General features: G+C 50.3%; 8 protein-coding genes across 8 annotated transcripts; 3 read left to right on the top strand and 5 right to left on the bottom strand.

The window, feature by feature from the left end:
• Window positions 1-643: 643 nt before the first annotated feature.
• HO173_004372 (uncharacterized protein) lies at window positions 644-1,407 on the top strand (the record flags this gene model as incomplete). Its single annotated transcript, XM_037306296.1, has 4 exons — window positions 644-725; window positions 822-991; window positions 1,053-1,159; window positions 1,221-1,407. 4 exons carry the CDS (start codon window positions 644-646, stop codon window positions 1,405-1,407), a joined length of 546 nt encoding a protein of 181 aa, XP_037166806.1.
• Window positions 1,408-1,608: 201 nt separating this feature from the next.
• HO173_004371 (uncharacterized protein) lies at window positions 1,609-2,468 on the bottom strand (the record flags this gene model as incomplete). Its single annotated transcript, XM_037306295.1, has 2 exons — window positions 1,609-2,083; window positions 2,161-2,468. The coding sequence occupies 2 exons, from the start codon at window positions 2,466-2,468 to the stop codon at window positions 1,609-1,611; spliced, it is 783 nt and encodes a 260-aa protein (XP_037166805.1).
• Window positions 2,469-2,662: 194 nt separating this feature from the next.
• On the top strand, window positions 2,663-5,815 carry HO173_004370 (uncharacterized protein; the record flags this gene model as incomplete). Its single annotated transcript, XM_037306294.1, has 2 exons — window positions 2,663-2,765; window positions 2,826-5,815. The coding sequence occupies 2 exons, from the start codon at window positions 2,663-2,665 to the stop codon at window positions 5,813-5,815; spliced, it is 3,093 nt and encodes a 1,030-aa protein (XP_037166804.1).
• Window positions 5,816-6,125: 310 nt separating this feature from the next.
• Window positions 6,126-7,917, bottom strand: HO173_004369 (uncharacterized protein; the record flags this gene model as incomplete). The annotated part of the gene is made up of 4 exons (XM_037306293.1): window positions 6,126-6,437; window positions 6,515-7,299; window positions 7,399-7,615; window positions 7,675-7,917. 4 exons carry the CDS (start codon window positions 7,915-7,917, stop codon window positions 6,126-6,128), a joined length of 1,557 nt encoding a protein of 518 aa, XP_037166803.1.
• Window positions 7,918-11,027: 3,110 nt separating this feature from the next.
• HO173_004368 (uncharacterized protein) lies at window positions 11,028-13,762 on the bottom strand (the record flags this gene model as incomplete). The annotated part of the gene is made up of 3 exons (XM_037306292.1): window positions 11,028-11,390; window positions 11,452-12,609; window positions 12,662-13,762. The coding sequence occupies 3 exons, from the start codon at window positions 13,760-13,762 to the stop codon at window positions 11,028-11,030; spliced, it is 2,622 nt and encodes an 873-aa protein (XP_037166802.1).
• Window positions 13,763-14,699: 937 nt separating this feature from the next.
• On the bottom strand, window positions 14,700-15,644 carry HO173_004367 (uncharacterized protein; the record flags this gene model as incomplete). Its single annotated transcript, XM_037306291.1, has 1 exon — window positions 14,700-15,644. One exon carries the CDS (start codon window positions 15,642-15,644, stop codon window positions 14,700-14,702), a length of 945 nt encoding a protein of 314 aa, XP_037166801.1.
• Window positions 15,645-17,984: 2,340 nt separating this feature from the next.
• Window positions 17,985-19,178, top strand: HO173_004366 (uncharacterized protein; the record flags this gene model as incomplete). Its single annotated transcript, XM_037306290.1, has 1 exon — window positions 17,985-19,178. The coding sequence occupies one exon, from the start codon at window positions 17,985-17,987 to the stop codon at window positions 19,176-19,178; it is 1,194 nt and encodes a 397-aa protein (XP_037166800.1).
• Window positions 19,179-20,763: 1,585 nt separating this feature from the next.
• Window positions 20,764-21,545, bottom strand: HO173_004365 (uncharacterized protein; the record flags this gene model as incomplete). The annotated part of the gene is made up of 3 exons (XM_037306289.1): window positions 20,764-21,021; window positions 21,078-21,102; window positions 21,466-21,545. 3 exons carry the CDS (start codon window positions 21,543-21,545, stop codon window positions 20,764-20,766), a joined length of 363 nt encoding a protein of 120 aa, XP_037166799.1.
• Between the last annotated feature and the right edge of the window lie 5 nt (window positions 21,546-21,550).

Genomic DNA, 21,550 nt, shown 5'->3' with positions numbered 1-21,550 from the left:
GACCAGCAGTGATGATGTAAGCAGCTCCGGTCCTCATCTCTGGAGAAGAACCCGAGAGGCCGAGAGCGCGTGAGATAGGAGTCCTTTTCACGCACATCATCCGTTCTCCTCCTTCACGCAGATTCTCCACATCTTCCATCAGGAGCCAGTCATGTCAGAGTGATAACATCCCCTTTACCCCCACCGAGACTGTTATCAATCCAGCTGCAGCGGCCATTGCATTATTGCATTCTACAAGACGGAGACCGGCACATTCAGACTCTTGCCCAAAGACAGTCCTGGGAGCCCGTCAGTACTCGTACTCTACATTGAACCAATCACTCGGCTTGCTACAAGCGTTGGAAATATATATTCTGTCTTGGAGTTTCCTCTTTTGGACTTAGGGTCGTTTGCAGGTCCAAGGAAGTAAAGGGAAGCCTCGCCACTCGCCGCATCATACTTAGTCTCATAGTCCCTTGGGGTCACAACTCACAACTCACAAATTCTGCGTAACCAGTTGCCCCACCAAATGGCGCTAAGGATTTCAACCCCACTATCTTCGTGGTTTTCTAACACCCCTCGATCCCTCACACGAACAACTCTCAAACAACCTTTCCACCACATCAGACCATCACATAGGACCTTCTCTACATCACCAGCAAACATGACGGTCAAAGTCTTCTTCGATGTCTCCTGGCAGGGACCTGTCCTTGATTCCAACTCACGTCCAACGAAGGAAATCAAAGGTGAGACAACACTGCTGCCCCGCCTTTTGCCATTGAATCAAATCCTTCAATCCTGCTGGCATCACTGCATCAGATCTATGTCTAACTCCATCACAGATCAAACTGGCCGTATCAATTTCAACCTCTACGACGATGTCACCCCCAAGACCGCGGAGAACTTCCGTGCCCTTTGCACTGGCGAGAAGGGCTTTGGCTACAGTGGCTCCAAGTTCCACCGTGTCATCCCCCAGTTCATGCTTCAAGGCGGCGACTTCACCCGTGGCAATGTGAGTCTCTACATCGCTGGTATCCTACAGGAATATGAAGACAGCTGACTTATCCACCCAGGGCACTGGTGGCAAGTCTATCTACGGCGAGAAGTTCACGGATGAGAACTTCACTAAGAAGCACACCACTCCTGGTCTCTTGTCGATGGCGAACGCTGGTCCCAACACGTGAGCTCTCAATCTAGTTTCCATGCCATTTGGCAGTTGCTGACTTCCCCGCTTCGAATAGCAACGGATCTCAATTTTTCATCACCACCGTTGTCACCAGCTGGTTGGACAACAAGCACGTCGTCTTCGGCGAAGTCGCGGATTCGGAATCAATGAAGATTGTCAAGGCCATCGAGTCTACTGGCAGCACGTCCGGCAAGATCCAATACACCAAGGACCCTGTCATCACAAAGGCTGGTCAACAGTAAAGACATGGAAAAGCATAGTTGAGGCGGGTTTTGGCAATGTTATCAAGGCTTGAAAGAATCGACATAATCTGCTTCGGAACCGAGGTGGAATTACTGCAGACAAAAGCGAGCTCTAATATCAGGCAATAAAAGCATCTACACCACTCATGCATCAGTGCACACTTGCCTTGATTTACAAGTTCTTCTGCTATACTTTTGGTGTCAGCTAATCACACTTTCTAAAACCCTCTTTCCCTGCCTCCTGACCACCCCATCCAAGATTTCCCTAACTTGCTTACACCCATCCACCCCAACCGCTAGCATCCCCTCCAACCGTCCCACCTGCACTCTACTCTCCAACACTAGTACGCTAACCCTCTCGCCAGCTCCTAACGTCCCCACCGTCAGCCACGGTAACTCTTGCTCTTCCATGCCATTTAGATCCAGCAGCGGGTCCGCGCTCTCAGTTCCTGATTTGGGGGGTGTGAGGCCAGACGTGCAGGCAACGATGTAATCACTCATTGGAACCCCTGCGTCGATTAGGGCGAGAGTTGCAGCGTTGAGACAGGCAGCGAGGAGGGAGCCGTCTTGCGAAAGGATGTGGAGACTGATTGTTATGGTGGAGTGAGGATATAGATGTGTGAAGAGAGTGCTCTGGAACGCTGAAGCAATTGTATTCTGCATCTCCGTCGTTCGCCTGTCACAGTCAGCCCTCACCTCGGTCTCCTACTCCCTCCCTTGCCCCTATGGCCAGGTCAACACGGACGAACACACTTATCGCCCCTCCCCTTTCCTCCTCCTCCTCCTCCTCCCCTCCTATCGACCCCACTAAACCCCGCTATGCCAATCTCCACCGTGACCACCGCATTGTCTCTCTCCGCACCCTCTCGCCTTGCTGCTCCGCGTACTTCTGCAGGGCCGGCTATCGTGCATATGACTTTCGTGTTGCCCATTTCCAGATAGGAGCTGCCGTCGGCGGAGGCTTGGGTCGAGATCTGGGCGTGCAGCCTGCGCAGTTCGTTCCAGCGCCGGCCATCGAGCCGGAGGAGCGCGAGGTGGTAGGTTGAGGTGTCGAGGGGCATTGCGGAAAAGTGTGCGTAGGAGGAGACGGGGGACGATATCCGTGGAGAGAAGGTGGTCGTGAAGCTGAGGAAAGAGTGGGATTCAACTACGAAAAATCATTGGCGCCCTAAAGTGTTGAACTTGCGGAGCTGTTGCGGAGTTTTGTGACGCGAACCTCACCCCGCGTCGCTCTACACAATCTACACCACCAGCTATGGACGACGTGGATGATATGAGAGCCGCAACCGACAGCGATGACGACCTTGACATCACACAGTCCGTGCGAAAAGATCTTGGTCATGAAGACTTCATCAAAAGTGCGCCTCTATCCCCCCACCCATATTCTTCAGCTGTGAAATGACACCCTCTGGCCCCAGGAGTTGTAGGCACCCAGACCTCAGACGAATCCTCAGCGGCCGGAATCCATGATCACGCCGCTCCCACGCGCATGCGAGATGCGCTCCATGATGGTGAGAAGGTTGACTGGTCCGAAGACGACGACTCGGACGCGTACAAGACATTCAAGGCCCGCAAATCGGTCAAGCGCAAGGCAGCAGCTGCTAGTACTCGAAGGGCCAAAGCTGTCGAGAAAGAGAAAGACCTGGTCGGCAAGAAACAGAGGAGGATCACCAAGGATGGCAAAGTCAATGGGAAGGAGAAGCAGTGGGGTGACGAAACCGACGATGATCAGTTGATGGAATACACCTTGCCAGACTACCTGCAAACTAGGAGAGCTAGGTTCGATAGGAGAACTGAGAAACTGCAAGCAGCAGGGTTGAAATTACCCCCGAAGTACGATGACGTTGACTTCTCAGACGACGAGAGGCTGGAAGAATTGGCTGAGAGGCCTGACTTCCCTCGAGGGACGCCAGCGGCTCCGTACAAGGACAAGCAGCTGCCGAAGTCGTTGGGCCTGATACCGGCGCCTATCGCACAGTGGCTACGAGATTACCAGGTGGAGGGGACAGCGTTCTTGCATGCGCTGTTTGTGTATCAGACGGGTGGGATACTGGGAGATGATATGGGTCTTGGGAAGACGGTGCAAGTGATTGCGTTTCTGACCGCTGCGTTTGGGAAGACGGCGGATGAGAGGGATGCGAAGCGCATGCGGAAGATGAGGAGGGCGGACGCGCCGTGGTATCCGAAAGCTCTAGTGGTGTGTCCGGGAACGTTGATTGAGAACTGGAAGGACGAGTTGAAGAGGTGGGGTTGGTGGCATGTGGATGTCTACCATGGAGATACGAAAGAGGCGGCCCTGGAGGCTGCGGCGAAGGGGAGGCTGGAGATCATGATTACGACTTATACGACCTACAGGATGAACAAGAGCGCGATCAATATGGTCGAGTGGGATGTCGTTATTGCGGATGAGTGCCATCAGCTCAAGGGAAGGAGTTCGGAGACTACGCAGTCTATGAATGAGATCAATGCTTTGTGCAGGATCGGGCTTACAGGAACTGCTATTCAGAACTCGTACGATGAGTTGTGGACGCTGCTAAACTGGACGAATCCAGGCAAATTCGGACCGATATCAACGTGGAAGCAGAGCATCAGTATACCACTCAAGATGGGTCAGTCCCATGACGCAACAGTCCATCAGCTGAGCAAAGCTCGCAAAACTGCCAAAGCTCTAGTTGAAAATCTGCTGCCTCAATTCTTCTTACGTCGAATGAAGACATTGATAGCAGACCAACTCCCCAAGAAAAGCGATCGAGTCGTTTTCTGTCCCCTCACAGAAACCCAGGCCGACGCCTACGAAAGGTGCATCGACAGCGACGTCGTCCGCTATGTCAAGGAATCCACTCTCGACTGCAACTGCGGCTCCGGCAAGAAACAAGGCTGGTGCTGCCAGCAATTCCTCCCTGACGGTGGAAAATGGCAATCCTACGTTTTCCCAGCCATCGCCCATCTCCAAAAGCTTTCTAACCACCTCGCAATTCTCATCCCGCAGTCCGACGATCCAAAAGAAAAACGAGACAAAGATCTGGAAATGCTCCAGGTCGCCGTCCCCGACCAGTGGCGCAAGCTCTACCGCAACCCCGATTCCATCCTCAACTACTCCAATCCCGAATTCTGCGGTAAATGGAAAATCCTCAAAAAACTTCTGCGCTTCTGGCACGGCAACGGCGACAAAGTACTGGTCTTCAGCCACAGCGTGCGTCTGCTGAAGATGCTGCGAATGCTCTTCCAACACACCACTTATAACGTCTCCTACCTCGACGGCGCCATGAAATACGAAGATCGCGCAAAGACCGTCGACGACTTCAACAGTGATCCCGGCCAATTCGCATTCCTCATCTCCACGAAAGCAGGCGGCGTCGGCCTCAACATCACCTCCGCAAACAAAGTCGTGGTCGTAGACCCAAACTGGAACCCCGCATACGATCTTCAAGCCCAAGACCGTGCCTACCGCATCGGCCAAGTCCGCGACGTCGAAGTCTTCCGTCTCGTCAGCGCCGGCACGATTGAAGAAATCGTCTACGCTAGACAGATCTATAAACAGCAACAAGCAAACATCGGCTACACCGCCAGCACCGAGCGCCGCTACTTCAAAGGCGTGCAGGAAAACAAAGACCAAAAAGGCGAAATCTTCGGGCTTGCAAACCTCTTCTCCTTCAACAACGAAAACCTCGTTCTGAGAGACGTCATCAACAAGACCAACGTAGCGGAATCAAAAGCCGGCGTTACGATCATCAGCGTTGATCTCGATAACCCAAACGATAAAGAAGCGGGCGACGACCCTCTCTTACCCACCGATAAAGACGAACCGGACAATGAGAACAAAGCCATGTCCCAACTCGCGGCCCTCGTTGTCGACGAGGCGGAAGAAGCGGCCGGCAAGGCGAAACGGAGGAAGGTCCCCGGCGGGGCCAAGAAGAGCGACCCCGTCCAAGCCATCCTCGCCAACGCCGGCGTCGAATACAGCCACGAGAACTCCGAAGTCGTCGGCTCCTCCAAAGTCGAAGCCTCCCTGTCCCGCCGCGCCCAGGAGGCCGGCAACGACGTCGACATGGGCGATCGGAAAATCTTCGCCAGCTCGCAATCCCAACGGCGCGCCAAACGTCGCCGACACCACCCGGCCACCGACGGCGACGACGACGACGACGTCGACGCTTCCGGGCCTGCGGACGGGGAGGTCGAGTGGCGGTACCATCCGCCGCGGGAGGTCATGAAGAGGCAGCTGTGCACCATGGCGACGACGTTTGGGTTTGCCGACGCGGTGGAGTTTGCGTTGGTGGTGGAGGGGTGGACGCAGGCGCAGAGGAGGGAGTGTTTGGATAAGTTTTATCGGGGGAGGAGGAGGGGGTTGGGATTGGATGGCGCTGGTGCTGGTGCTGGTGCTGGGTGTTGGGGAGGGGAAGAAGGTTGATGGGGTGGGATTGGTGAAAGGATTGGAGGGATGATTGTGTGGATCTGCTTTGCTTTGCTTTGGTTTGCTTTTGGTTTTTTTATTGTCTGTGAGCGAGGCGTTCGTTGGATGGAAAAGATGGTAGATACCCCATAGCAGGTGTGAGCGGAGACGGAGTTTTCACATGCAAAGGTGCATCTTCCTTTTGCAATTTTTTTTTGGAGTTACAGAGGGTATATGCCTCATTCCCCCATACACTTACATGTCGCAAGCCAAACAACCTATCTTACCAATCCACACGAGCGTCCCACCCATCCTAATCGTTTCAACTCTACCGCCCGAACTGCTTCTTTTCCAAACTCCTAAACACCGCAAAACTGACGGCGCTAAACGCAAAGGCCAGCTCGAAGCCCACATCACCCCCATACTTCGGGTCCCCGATCCTCTTGCCTATGGGACCGATGAACCACGCCTGCGACATACCCATCACGGCGCCGAAGATTCCGAAGCAGAAAGCGAACACCGCGGCGATACCGGGCGGGAGCAGGCCCGGATTGTTCCATATGGTGATATCGTATTTGCGCTGCTTGAAGATGAAGTGCTCGGTTAGGGAGATGCCTTCGTAGATTGCCAGCCAGTAGCCCTGTTGCGTGATGTGTTAGATGTCTATTTGCAACGGAGAAAGAGGCGTGGGGTGATGGATGGAGGTGGAGGGCTTACGATCAACAGCATGAAGTCCTCAAGAACCTGCGCGAAGTGGCTGTAGCCTGGGATAGCGATAGCGCAGTATACGAGGGTGCCGACGAATGTCCAGATAAAACGCGGTACGGCCTGCGTCCAGCGACCCAGCAGTTGCAGACTGAAGGTCACGCTGTAGATATTGGGGCAATTGTTCGCGATAATGCTGAGAGCTAAGATGACAAGACAAAATTGGCCGAAGCGGCCAAGGGGTGGGAAAAGCACGGCTGCCAGGAGTCCGCCGATGCCGGATTGATTGTAGCCGTCTGCGTAGCTGGTGTCGACTGGGTCGAGGGTCGCTGTTGCAACAGCTAGACCAAGCATTTCGGTGAAACAGAGGGGCAAGATGAGACCGCCCCATGTCCAGGCGAAAGTTTTGACTCGTGAGACTGATACGGGTTGATACACGGTGTAATCGGCTGCATAACTCGTCCAGCCGGTTCCGAAGCCGAATACAGATGCCGCAAATGATAGAACCGAACCCGCTTCCGTGCTACCGCTGTTCATTGGCAGATTTCTGAATTTCCCACTGTGCGCGAACTCGCCGAGTACGATGAGGAAGATGATCAGACTAGGGATCCACGACCAGAACTCGTAGACATGCACAACTTTGTAGCCGAAGACGGTGACAATCCACGTCGCCGCCGCGATTATGATGATGCCAGCGTAGCCAGGGACGTTGGTGTTGACGGCGTTGATTAACTGGGCGCCGACTATGACATTCACGGCGGACCAGCCCACACAGGCGAGGACGTTGAAGCATGCAACTGTGGAGCGGCGTTAGTTATTGGGCTCCTGTGGAGAGGAAAAGGGATTCGGGGATAGAGAAAATGCTTCATTGCTAGGGGAAGCACGTAGCCACTTACTAACTTTGACGCCGTGAAAACCGAAGAAGTAGCGAGAGAGCACCATCTGGCGCAGACCAAAGCGGGGGCCAAATGTGGAGAAAAAGGCAACGGGAGTAATGGCGAGACAATTGATGAAGAAGATGGTGAGGAGGGAGTCCACGAAACCAAGACTAAAGACTGGAATAGCCAATGCGCCAATAGCAAAGGATGAGACCACCATATTCGCAGAGAACCACTGTCAAGCCATATCAGCACCTCCAGCGCTCACATTGCCCACTTGTTGGGAATGCCCACCATTGTCCCAACCTTCATCAAATTCGTATCCGTCCTCTCATCTTCCGGTACTCTTTCAATTCCTCGCGGCTCAACACCGAATTGGAAGACTGCTCGCTGGATCTTGGCGTACGCCGAATCGCCAGTGAGGAAGATCTCTGTGGGTACGGCAGGAGCCTCGGAAGTATAGATCGGAGGTCCTTTCTCTGCATCTGTGCCATTCGGGGAGTAGCTGCCCACGTGATAGTCGTTTTTGTCGTCCATTATCGCAGGGAGATGCAGAGCATGAGCAGGTCTGCTGGGTCGCGTGAGGGTGGGGTGACCTCAAATGCGGGGATAGACAGCGATGAGGTTAGGAGAATTATGCTCAGTGCGTAGGAGAGAAATTAGGAGAGATCTCTGTAAGAATCTCAAGGGAGAATGAGAGAATGAGAGAATAAGAGGCTTAAAGAGAGGTCAGCACTTGTACATGCACACTCGCGGAGAGAGTGGAGGTGGCCGACGGATTTTAAAAGCACAGGATACGCCCAGCGTTGGGGGGAAGCTCGCTGATAAGCATCGAAGCTGTCCCAGCGATGCCACACTTGTGATTGACCATGTGTGTGGCAAGGCATGAGTAGATCCGATTTCGACACGGGAAAGCGCTGCGTAAGAAATTAAGACCTATGATGATCAGATGTCTGTATGGCTGGCAGTCTGATTTGCCGGGCGCTGGCGAGAGAGTATCATCTAGACCCGGCCCTCGCCCGGTCGTGTTACTCTACGGTAGACGGGATACTAACATAAGTGGCGAGATACATGAGTACTTAGTCGAGTAAGGGCTTGATTGATATAGCGGTAAGCGAGGTAAGTTAGATACGATGGAATCATGGAACGGACGTCGCCGGCGCTGACTGGTGTCTGGAGACTGGAGAGATAGGCGAATTTTACCTTGACCAATACCAACTTGATAAGTCGCTTTGTGATGATTGGTGGAAAAAGAGGAAGGAAGTGGACTTGCTTCCTTCTAGCTCGCTTCGAGAATAGCTTGTTGGAACACGCCGAGGTCCATCGACATCGCACTTTCACTTTTCCCTCACCACCACCCAAACGTGCAAAAGACGAGAGCAGAGCAGAGCAGAGACGACAATCACAACCACGGAATCGGCATTGGTTTACAAAAGACTCCGGTAGAAACTCTCCAAGCATCGCTGTGGTGGTGCGAGGGGAGGGCGAAAGCAGCTACGGGGACTTCTACTCTAGCATTTTGTCGAGGAAACAAACATACCTACGCAAATTCGTCTTTGGATTGTTTGCTTGCTGAAGATTCGAGCATAGACTCATGTGCACGATCCTTGATGGTGATGAAGTACGAATAATAGAACAATCCATGAAGTGAAGTAGAAAGTCTCCATCTGTCTTTGTCTACATGCAGCTCGCTAAGATTCTCAATTCTACCCTCCAAAAGCGCTTCTGCTCGGCTTTCTTGCATCTTGCCTCCCATCTGAATGCTTTCTCCCAATTCTGCAACTTCGATAGTGGAAGCGGTCATCAAGCAAAGCGAGCATCCATGCAACCCCCAACCTTCCACCAGTCCCTTGCACTGCTTTGTCGATCTAGCCAATGGCTCTCGAGGAGCACTTAAAGCCGCGGGCTTTGCGGGTCCAATGTGATAGACCTGTTCAGAGTTCGTGCCATGGACAAATACGTCTTTTCGACTTTGCTAGATGGCCGGACGTCGGCGAATGACCCCAGCTGCTTTAAAGCAGTCCGAGCGTACAGAGATCACCAGTCAATTGACTCGCACCGTACAGTGTTGTGTCTACCTCGTCAGTCGCAGCTTTCGACCTAGAGTCAGAGGTAATAAACTGGGTACGTGTCAGATAACCGGACTGCATATCTTCTGACTTCGTTGAGCTCAGCGCGCACCTGTTCCCTGTCGTGTTTGGAGACTCCATTGCCCCGTCGAGCTCAAGTTCTCTTGAGAGGATCGTATACTTCAGCTCCTGAGTGCCTTGAATCATGGACAATCGTCTCCTCATATCGATTTCAAGCAAGTCTCGGCACTAGAAAGTTTCGCTTTATGTTTCGTCTTCTCCTCCATTGCTTCCAGCCCACGGATTGCTTGTGTTTCTGTGGGCGTGATATCACGGTTCGGAGGTCTTATCTCTCCAACAGAGTCTCCAGAGCATTGCCTACAAGACAGCCAGACTCTGGCTCCGGTATATCTCGCCAACATTATTACTCAAATACTCGATGAATCGTTTGCGAGAGAAAGTGAGCTAGAGATGCCTGATCTCGAATCGATTCTTTTCCTCAATGCGATCAAGCCGGAGATGCATAGGCACGTAGTCGCAGTATGGAAAATGAAGGTAGTGGCCCCAAGAAGGTCCCCTGGAATTCTCTTCCATACAGTACCAGTACGCTTTGGAAAAACCACATCACGACGTCCCTAGCGATATTGCGTGTCGTCAAATCGGAACACGCGATTGCCATACAACACCGCTGTCGTTTCCCTATGCATTTGCTGGCACTTTTGCAAAAAGGGAAGGCCACTACCCATATTGACCCTGTGGACACTGGCATCATTGGGATCCTGACGAGGAGGACCATCGTCAGATCCGACCACGTAGAGCCACTCTGAAAGGGCATACTCATCACGGTGGCTGCGCATTAGGTCGGACGTGATAGTCTTGTTGGCGCCTGGGGTCAGTAAGAGATGTACGTAGACCGTACGGAGGTATGGCGGATCTCAGATGGAAAAGAGGAAAAGGGAAAGGACACGTTGGCTGGGGCTTTTATAGTGTCAAAGTTGGATGTTACCGTCACACTCATGTCGTGTCTGGTTGAAGTGAGCAGTGAGCTACTCGCAATGCTAGCTGCGACGGTACGGGGTGTGATTTTTCTGTCGAGCTGGATGGAAGCTGTGTCGACGGTAGGTGGCCCGAGGTTTGAACATAGCGTGTCTTCGATGTCTGACTCGGTAATGAATGTAAAGGGCTACTCAGTTTGGAATATTTAATTCGAGGGAGCGCTATTGATTCAGACGGCAACAATGCGTCGAAATCCTGCTCTCAAGGACACGTTTCTTGAGTATGATGGCTGGTCCTTCTTTATTTCTTTATTCACTTGACGAATCATAGGTATGCGCAATCGATTACTTGGGATTGAATATTTGGCAAGCCTTGGCAACGAATGAAGCGTATCCTCCACGGACAGAAGGATTGGTGTTCGATTAAATCCTGTATAAACCGTAAGAACCAAAATATATGCCACATCAGACTTGGTGTCAGGCATGTTCAGGCCTTTCCATCCCAAGACGCCGTGTCATGCAGATCCAAACCCATCAGCACACCAGTGATTAAATACTGTACATTGGATCAGCCCGATCCTCCTCACTCCTTGTCTCCTTTCCCTTCAACCCACGTTCGTAACTCTTTCGCACTCCTTGCAATCTCGAACGCCAGCGGCGGCAGACCTTTCACAAAGATGCCCCAATCCCTATCGTCATCAATGCCCTCACCTTCCCTGCCCTTATCCTCGAGTCTGTCAACACATTCTGATAAGCTGAGCACGAGTTTTTGCACCGACTGCTCGCTGGGCGAGGCGTCGTGCGTTTTGGCAATGATTTGAGAGGTAGTGGATACAATCGCTGCGAGATGGTCGAGAATGTCTGGAGCCTCAGCAGACGTCCGGATAGAGGAGACGAGCGCTTGGATCGAGGGAATAAGGTGATCAGTGCGGGATTCAAGGAAAATCTGATTGGAATTGTTAGCCATACTTCAAAGGGCGGCGGGGGGAAGAAAAAGGAAAACTTACCCTGAGCTCTTCCATTTTGTTGTCCGGAGACTTGTAGATGCCGTGCGTAGGCTTGGAGCTAGTACCATATTGCCCGCCATTGGGGAAGCCATTTTGGGCGAATTTTGCCGATTTACCTTGAAACGCAGGCTGGACTGAGCGTCGAGGGTCGGTTACGGTGCTGTAGACCGAGTCTGCACCAGTGCTCTCTCTTACCCGGGACATGCCATAGTAGTCCGCTGGAGAGTCGGCGATGACATCGTTTTCTTCCTGTTCTTCCAGCTCTTGCGTAGGGGTAGGCCGTATTTTGACAAGGCGGATGAGCTCGACTATGGAGGACGCGAGGTGAGAGGCCGCTGCGTCAAGGAGAGACACTGGTGAGAGGCCTTTCGAGGTTGCAAAATTCTTAGAGGCTGTAACGAGGTTGTTAGCTGTGGCGGACACTTTGACCCTGAGTTTGTGTCTTTGCTGCATCGCTCCGTCTTGGCTAGATTGTGTATCACCCAAGTTTATTGTGATATCCCTAACCGCAACGACCACAGGTTTGACACGGGTTATAACAGCATTCGGCTCATCTTCTCTCGCGCTTTGCAACAGTTCGTCAACAGCGATCTGGAACCTGGTAACATGTATGTCTTTGACAAGCCCATCTTGCGCTGTAAAGTCTCTGTCCTTAGCTACTTGACCAGCGTCTGACTGCTGTAACGATATATTCATCGCGGAAGCGCGTAAGGTCCGTGCTTGCGTTCTCTTCCGAGTATATCGACTTTTCCATTCCTGAACCTCTTTTTCAAGCTTGTGAACCTGACGAACCAGATTCTCTTCTCGTTCCTGGGATTCATTACTTCGCTCAGAGAGTGCTCTCATTTGATTGAGGAAACTAGCTGCCTCTTGCTTCACTTCGGTCGTGACCTTGTCTTGCCGCAAAAGTGCTGACCGCGATTCTTGGTGGACTCTGTCAAGATTGTCGTAACGAGCCTTCCATTCGCTCTTACCCACGCTGGCTTGTGTTGTCAGAGTGTCCACCTGGGATCGTAACTCGCGCTCAGTGTTGGCTTGTTTATTTCTGACTTTATCAAGCTCTGACTGTAAGTTATTGTTGAGATTGCGAGCTTCAGTCAGCTTGTCCTCAAGGTCGGATTGCAAGGTCACCCATTTCTCTCTTTCTGTATCATTGGCCTGATTGAAAGTGTTAGGCGCTCAACTTCGGAGATGGATCTTCGAGACTTACGCTTTGCTCCTCGCTTCGAGACTCATGCATCTTGTCCATTTCCGAGTCTTTTTCGCGCACGTGTTCCTCTAACCCTTTGACTTTCACCTGTAGCTCCTCGACCTGGGTCTCAAACTCCGCAATGGCTTTACGGTCCTTGTCCGATCCACCCATGCTCCGAGATGTGAATGTGGTATCTCTCCGGCTTCCATAGATATCACTCCCTTCCTCATCGTCGTCCTCCACCATCGTGCTCTTATTCGGTATTATAGTATTACTTTGAGATGTCTTCGCCATTGGCCTCCCCTGATTGTCACTGGACCCTTCCGCACCGGGTATGCCCAAACCGGCCATGACCTGACTTCCCAATGATGCATTTCTTTGACCATAATTCGGTCTCACACCGTTGGGCGAGCCCACTCGACTTGGTGGGCCTCTCGTACTCATAGCTGGACTGCCAATGCGGCTGACACTATTCCCAGCGAACATTGGAAACCTTCTTTCGAGCTCGTAGAAGACGTCTGTCGCCAGGTCCTGAAACCTTGGTGGAGGTAAAGTAGCAAGTTTTTGACGGGCCTGATTTCGTTTTGGATGGAAGTTGTCCTTCGGGAGCAAGTAAGGAGGCACCTGGCCTGGTCCATTGGTTTGCTGTCCTGTAGAGCTTTGCCTTCGCAGCAGCTCGTCATAAACGTCTGTACTCAACTCTTGGAATTGGACTGGTGATAATCGCAACAGCTTGTCCCTCGCTCTATTTGGTCTTGGATTGCCCTTCTCATCGCGCAGAGATTGAGCGAGGAACCTCTTGAGGATTGTGTAGTGTTGCGATAATCTTTCCTCCATGACTAATGTCCTCCTTCTCTGACCCTCGGAGATGGAAATTGTAGTTCCATAGCTGGAGCGTGCTATTGAATGTGGTGGGGATGGGTCGCCCGGTCTGTGGTTCATCCCATTCGAGATCCGTCGCTGACCACCATTTGATGAGCCTGAGATAGGAGGAGTGACAAGGTTGCCGCGGTTGTGGGGAAGGGTTGGAGAGTACGGAGGCGGGCCGGAGTACTGATATTGTGAAACTTCGCTGCCGTGTGTTGAGTTTGGCGAAAGCGGGCCTAAGTGGCCATTCATAATATGGGTATATTATCCTGTGTCCCCTGAGAAATAGAGACCGAGATATCTAGATTCCTGCACGTGGAGGTGGTGACATGTAGGCGATGAGGAGGCGGGCCAGAATCGAGACCAGGTAACAAAAAACAAAGAGGGGGTATACGCGCAAACAATTAACAAACGATCCAAAGCATTTGCGCACAATAGAACGTCAAGCGCCGAAGAGTGAAGGTATGGTATGTTAAAAGATGTCCATGCTTCACTGGGTGCGCAGGTCTCCTTTTGACAGTGGGTCAAACTCAAAGATGGCAGTAGGTAGCCTCCAACCTGACCGCCAAGCTTTTGGTAGTGAGATTGCGGTCTGGGAAACAGACATAGAAGCATTCTCACAATCATTCTCACTAGCAAGTCACAAGCATTGTTGTTGCTGTCCAAACAGAGAGCGGCCATGTAGACATTTCACTTGTCGAATCGTTTGTATTAGATATTATTGAGACGATTGAGTCTATCCGCCTAGTACAATACAATCTATCTTATCCCTCTCTGGAATTTCTTCTCATCTTCGTCGCCTCGAGCCCTCGTCTCCCCTCGACCATCCTTGCACTCGCCTCATTGAATACCACTAGCATCTCGTTCAATAAGTCCATGCCCGCACCCCTCCCCCAATGCCAACATACCTCCCCCTTCGATTGCTCTCAAAATCTCCTCCAGCCCCAAATTGACGCTTAAATTATTGGCCACATTGGCCCAAACCAAGTCGATAGATGATGCAGTGGACCTTTCATTTCCTCAGTCACTGAAAGCGTTTGCAGTGAGGCTTTTGTCTCTGGAGGCTCTTTGCCGGTGAGCCAATAGAGAGATCGTTTTAGTAATCCCCATTCGGAATTGACGTGGACTCGTGAATCGTATATTGCGTTACTAGCGGTTTCCAGAGACACGCTCAAGGCTTCGATAGGATCTATACTTGCCCGATTGTATCGAGAAGGGCCTTATCAACGGCTAAAAGAGGCTCCATGAATTTTTGCCAGGAGAGAACGTGCCCTTCAAATCTGATAGACAGAGCATGTTGAGCATCTACTCGGCGAGGCCGTTTTCCAGGGATAGAGATGTACGGAGACGTCTTCCCTGCTCGGAAGGCTGCAATTTCCGCTATCGTAACATTGGTCTGGTAGTCCACTACTGCCACTGTCGATGCAAGTCTTGAGAGACAGCGGAACAGTACGTCCGATATTGCTTTGCTCAGTTCGAGCACATTGACGGTTTGGCTATCGATAGAAGCGAAGTTGGCACTAGGAATATTAAGAGTAGCATTGAGGGCTCGGAGACGCAAGAGGTCACCGTGAAGGGAGCTGCGGCTGCAGCGAAGGTCTATTGGAGCGGTGGAAATAAGATTTCTGGTAGCCATAGCTGTATCGAAATTGGCGTAAGTTTCGTTGAACGTGTTCATGACATCAGCGGTGATGTCTTTTGGGTAGCAGGCTGTTCGAAAGAAGTTTTCCCTGGATGCCTTGCAAATTGAACATGGACCTATGTGCAGAACAGAACCGGCCCATCCGTAAACACTTGCATGGACAGAAGCGACCCATCCGTAAACCGCTAGGCCGACAAGACCAACAAGAACAGCCAATATCCCAAGGAGTGTAGTTTTGTTGAGAACGCGTCGAGAAATGTAAGGGAAAGATGCAAGGATCCACAAGATAATTTGGGTCCACATCCAGAAGATTGACTCTGAGAGGTTCGAGAGGGTGTCCCTAATTGCAAGGCAACTAGTCCAAGCCCTGAGAGTCATGAAAACACGTTGAATTTCGGTCGTCAAGTGTTCTCCATCGCTTTCCATCTCGGAGTCGTCTTTTGCGGCACTGTCTGTAGATCCTGCTTCATCCTTGGACGGCAATGAAGGCATAGAGCGCCACGTTTCGAGGTTCTGATGTTCTTGGTCTGCAGAACCTGTAGCGACAGTCTCTGCGACATCGTCTCCAGTAAAAGATGTAGATTCCGTGAATCTGTATGGACTGGTGAACCTCCTCTCATCGTAAAGACCTTCTCCTAACGCGTTGGGTAGTATAGCGACTGGACCGCGCCGCTGAGTATTCACCGTATGAATGGATGCAGAGTGTGCTGCGGAAAAGGAAGCGGATTGGGGAGGGAGAGCTTCGTTGGTTGGAGGGCTCGCTATGAAGGAAGCGGATTGAGGAGACAAATTTCGATGGATCCAATGGATGAGGCTCGGAAGGCGGTGACAATGCGTTGGCGCGTATTGTCGTGGCTGGGATCAATAGCCAGGCCGCTTGGTGCTTGGGATGTATTCTGTAAAGACGCAACATAGTTTGCGTCGGCTTCTCCATTGACAGGCACTCCCTATGTCTTCCTATATAGAGCAGTAAGTTTGTATTTAATATCCTCTCTGTCATTATGCTGGTGGAAGTCACATGCTGACATGAAGTCATACCGTAGCCTGTGACTCCAGCGGCCTACTTTGAGCCCTTGCTAGTCGTCTCGCAGCCCGATCTGCTCTCCGCTGTCTCTTAGCTGCGACTTCTGCTTGTAGCATTGCTATGTTTTCGGGCGTCGTGGGTAGCACTCTTCCTTCGTCGTCCGCCATCAATTAGCGTCAGGATGCTCTTAGCCAGGTTCTTAACTGATCACCATTGATGTGAAATGAAGCAGCGGGGAACCTCCGAGTAACGGATGAAAGAGGCCAAGCGGGTACCAGAACGGTGACGCATTGATATCCTTACTGTAACGACCCATGTTTTGGCAGGGCAGTCCAAAAGTCTGGTATGAGTAGAGTAAATTGCAAGTCTCACCTGTGAAGATCTATTTTGGGGCGATCGACGCATGGGGTAAACGGGTGCTTAATCATTGGAAACCAAAAGTTCCCCAAGCACCCCAAATTGAAAATTAAACTTCTAATAATTTTACAACGATAAATCATAATTTTCTAAAAACTTTATAACTATTAGAAGATTAATAAAATATAATTTTCAATATTTTAGAATATTCTAATTATCTACATGAGCGAAAAAAAATCAAAATTCTTAAATTTTTTTGATAAGTGGCATTATAGAATAAAACTTTCAACGCAAGCGAATCTTAATTTATATAATCTTACATATCTAAATTAAAATTTCAAAATTAGAATCAATTATTTAATATAAGAAAAGATTATAAAAATGTAGATATAAAGACTGGTGGTTGTAAAGATATTCAAGAAATTTCAATTTTTGGTTTGAGGGGGGCTTGCGGGAATTTTCGTTCCCAACGACTAAAATATAGTTAACGTACCTTAGCATCACGCCAAATCCCTAACATCTGCTTCAAGTGTAAGGTAAGACTCAGATGCCCAACACAAGTTGATGGCTTCGTCAGGCAATAGAAATGAGGAAAGTAATGTCTTCCTTCACGAAATTCGCCACTTCAACATTTCAGAGCAGCATTCCTACTCAATCAAGATATCCCTTACGGCCATCTTCATAATCACTCGCAGGATTAAAACCATTACATTGAAGTGGCAATTGAGCCATCCTTACAAGGAACTCTTACGCGTTCGGGGTATGACCTCAAACTCCGACCTACGCATTTGCTCTCCAATAGAGGCTTTTAATTTTCTTGGGCTAAATCTCCGTCAGGAAGGCATCAGTTCCTCTGTCGATATGTGTGACTCCGGCGAGGACAGCACCAGAAGCGCATCGCTCTCAGATCGCCTTCTCACTCGCCCTTTCCCAAATACAAGTGTGTGTGCTGGCCGTAACAAAGACGGCACGAACTGTCAGAAATCTAACATCACAACGACGAAGCGTTAACATCGAGAACTTACTAGCGACAATCGAGAAGCCGCCTTAAAACAAGGACTTTCAATTGTACCTGAGCATAGTTTGTCTGCCCAGAAAGGACTGAGGCCAGGGTCCTTGTGTGAAAGGCTGTTGGACAGACTTCGGAAAGAAAATCAAGCGCTGAGAAAAATTGGAAAACCCGAAAGAGATATTGACCTTCTAGGAACGACAATCTGGAATACGCTTCAGACGCAGGTCTATAAGCTTGAAGATGATACAATCCAGTGGCGTGACCAGTATTGCGCTATACCCTGTCAAAACAAATTAGGTAGACAAGTACTTCATCACTCCAACAAGATGATACTGATATCATACTCTCTTAGAATCCCAGATGACTAGCTGGGATGGAACAATCCGTAACCCTTTTGTCGCTAGCATTGACGATATTCGACCCATAACCTTCTGTTCTGATGGTACTATCGGATTATCAAATTTCCGGGAATATTGCTATTACTAATTGGGCGTTCAATCTTTTCTGCGGTGCCTGGCCAAAGATTCTGCTGCCTCTGACCAAGCTCTCTTCCCAAGCGTGGACTAAAGCAGAACTTAAATATGTCGCCATCAGCTTCCGAAACCTCGTCGACACGCACCATGAATGTGGCAGAGATCTTACAGCTCGCCTTAACTCTACGATTACTCGGTCACAGATGGTAGAGCTACATGAAACTATGCGGACCGCGCAGCCTCTCGCGACGAGAAAATACAGTCGGCAATTGAGGATCAGCGAGGAAACCTGGATTAGAAGAAGAAAGCAGTCGACTCCTTCCAAGGAAAATCTTGATTATCGGGACAAACAACTTCGAGGTATAGCCAGTCAGTTCAGATACCAGAGAATTCCAGAACGGCTTTGGCTAAGGGAAGGCGTATTTTTCCCCTTCTCGGAGCGCTCGTATCCCGCGAAATGGACAGAAGCCGACTGCGAGGCTTGGTTCAATTATCGCGTATCTGTACTGCGAGGACAGTGCAACAAGGACAACGATAGGATTCTCAACGCCGATATCCTTATGCAAGTAGCTCTGCGAAGGCTTCTCGGTATGGCACAGGAGATCAAAGGGGAACCGGACCCTGACCACCCGGGAGAAAACCTCTGGGCGGTAGGGGGCCGGGTGGGTCTCGAACTCTGGCCATACGATTGTACACCATGTACTGCATCGATCGCCCATAAGATTCATGGCCAGGAGATGACGACGGGATACTGGCAAGGTGATGAATATCCTGATTGGAGGACGTGGGATGCGGAAAGATGCAACATCTTGTTCGAGTCCTGGTGTTGGAATTGCGAAAAGTTCAATTTTCCAGCGGAACTTGAAGACGAGAAGATTGAACGTCATCTCAGCCTTCCTGAGGTGGCGGATTCGCAGATTAACGAGATCTGGGAAATACGATCTCCTGCCGATGTGCGCTCTGATCCAGCTTTTCAGACTACTTGCAGCTTTGATGTAAAGGATAAGGTGACAGAAGAAAATGTAGCTGTAGCGTTAACATTTCTGGGTTGCGATGTCGGGTCTACGATTGCGGATGGGATTGAGGCGGTGTGGCGTCTACTGGACGTTGAGGGAGGCAGTCGTGGAAAGCTGGAGGAGTATTTGCTGTCTGCCGTCTGACAGTTCTCTATGAGAGTCGTCGGAAACGTCTTCCGCGATTTCTAATTTAGGAGGATCTAGGGGTCAGACGACAGAACAAGGAAGATAATTTGAGTGGGAAAGGAGTGAAGAAGCGAGCAGTCGTCTCATTAGTTCGGAAAAAGAGTTTGGCGTGTGTTTTCGATGGGGGGCGGAGAGGGGATGGGCGGAGGGAAGCACGATCCACTGGCAAGTCATTGCCCGCAACGTTGATATGTGTTCCACAATACTCGGCTTCTAGCTCGTTACTGGGCACGATTGACAGCTATTAGGAGTTTTTAAAGAGCACGACTTGTTGACGGATCTTTGTGTGTGATATAGAGTCGTTGAAAAAGTGAGATTGTTAAAAGAAGGAAGCTCACCTGACCAAATACGCACAATCGTCATTATAATATGGTGAGGACCACTCTTACTGCGATAAATGAGGATGCAAACATCAAAAACGTGAGTAAGTCCGAATGCTCAAAATCTAGTTGCAAAGCACGCCTGATTCTAACTGAGGCCTGATATACCCAATCGAGTGAGGCCAAATCAACGACGAAGCTGCCAACTCTCAGCAACATCCCAATCAAAGTCTTCCTCCCGAGTCTGTTCCTGCTTCTTAAGAGTTGATTGGCCATACTTACTTCTGTTTGGACATCGACGCCAGTATAAGAGCCAAAGCAAGCTAACACGCTTTATCTCCTTCAGACACCGTTCATGCGGTCGTCCCGCCTCCTCAACATCTCCGTGTTTATGGAACAGATGAGCAAGATACCCAACAATAGTTGGAAAGGACTTGATCCTGGTGCAGAACTCGCATATTAAGTCGGGTTTGCCGTTCTCACTTGGTGACGGAGTATGGAGATGGAGGTGATCTAAGCCTAAGGTGACTGCGGTAAAGCCAGAGGAGAGAGGAAGTTGAGATTCAAAGAAGGAAAACGGATGTCGGCGTGGCCTTGCAAGAGGTTCGCTTCATTGTATACCTCTTGCTTGACGTAAGACCGAGAATTGAATGTTGAATGCTTCAAGTGTCGTCAGGGAGGCATGCTAATGGCAATAAGTATTAGAAGATAATGGAGTTGGGCTAGCTTACCTGTATTGAACAGGGGGGATTATGCCTGGTGCAGTTTTCTGGAATCGGTCGGCCTTCCGCGCGCAAGAATTTATCTCTCTCACGGCACAATTTTCGGTCATGATTTATGTCAGCTCCCTCATAAGTGATGTGTATGAGACAAAATTCCTGGTGACAGGTATGGGAAGTATCCTTATCATTGTAAGCTGCAGACCCAAGGAATTGGTCAAGATCGGCTGCTCTCCGTGGCCACGTTTGATACCGTGCAACCGCTCGCGCAAAGCCTGTAACATGGTCCGAGTACTTGTAAGAGTTGCGTCCAGAGCCGGCAAGTGGGCATCTCTCCGGAGTGAACAGATTGCTGAGAAGTATAGGGTCCAACGACTTCGAATCCTCTGGGAGAAGAACACAGGTCCATTTATGCGTATCTTTGACCCCCCACTGCGCAAGGATCGATGCGAACTGCGCTTCGAATTTGGCCTTGCCCTGCCTCTCTAGCCAATCTAACCCTTTTTACCGTCCAGGCGTTTTCTTAGATTGTTTGACTTCGTAGTCAGGTATGGATTGCCGACGACGAGCATTGGCGATTCGATCGTAGCCAAGTTGAGGTCGCTTGCCATTCCTGTTGATAGCTGTTTGTGACGTCTCCTGGTCTGCTTCGAACTCTTGGAGCCTTCGGTCGATGGCTGCCTCGAAACGGACGTATTTTGACTTTCGAGTACGATCTGCGCGGCCATGATCTGTGGGGTTTGTTCCCCTAGCGTATTGTTCCTGAGTAACAAGTCACTAACGTACTCTACTTGGAAAGGTGCCTGATGAATACGTACTGTTCTGACTCTCTTGAGGCGAGAGCTCATGCGAGTTGAAGTTAGACTTCATTACGAGTTCTGACATGCAATAAGTGTAAGGAAGACAATACAATGCAGAGAGCAAAGGGGATAATGATGAACATGTAGGCTGTATCACCGGTCAAGATTCTAAGGGTACTCATTATACAATGCAGGTTGTTCATCACTGTGGACCGTGATAGATAAGTGGCTATTTTTATACCATTGTTCCCAAGCATTAAGTCTCACACTATACACCGCATTATTCAAAAGAGAATCAGTTGCGTCTCTCGGAAGTTACAATAGGGTAAGCCACGATGCAGTCGGCCATCAGTATAGTTGAGCAAGTCGAAATCAAAGACAAGAATCTGTTCTAGAATGGAATTACGACTTCCGAACAAAGCCTGAAGGAGCTTCCATGGAAACATTTCGTATAGGAACTGGGGTAACGACCAGAGCACCGGGCATGTCTT

The sequence above is a fragment of the Letharia columbiana genome (genome assembly GCF_014066305.1).
Source record: "Letharia columbiana isolate WasteWater2 chromosome Unknown Sc0000011_s2, whole genome shotgun sequence".
In the NCBI taxonomy this organism is placed as follows: domain Eukaryota; kingdom Fungi; phylum Ascomycota; class Lecanoromycetes; order Lecanorales; family Parmeliaceae; genus Letharia; species Letharia columbiana.
This window is presented reverse-complemented; position numbering and strand designations above follow the sequence as displayed.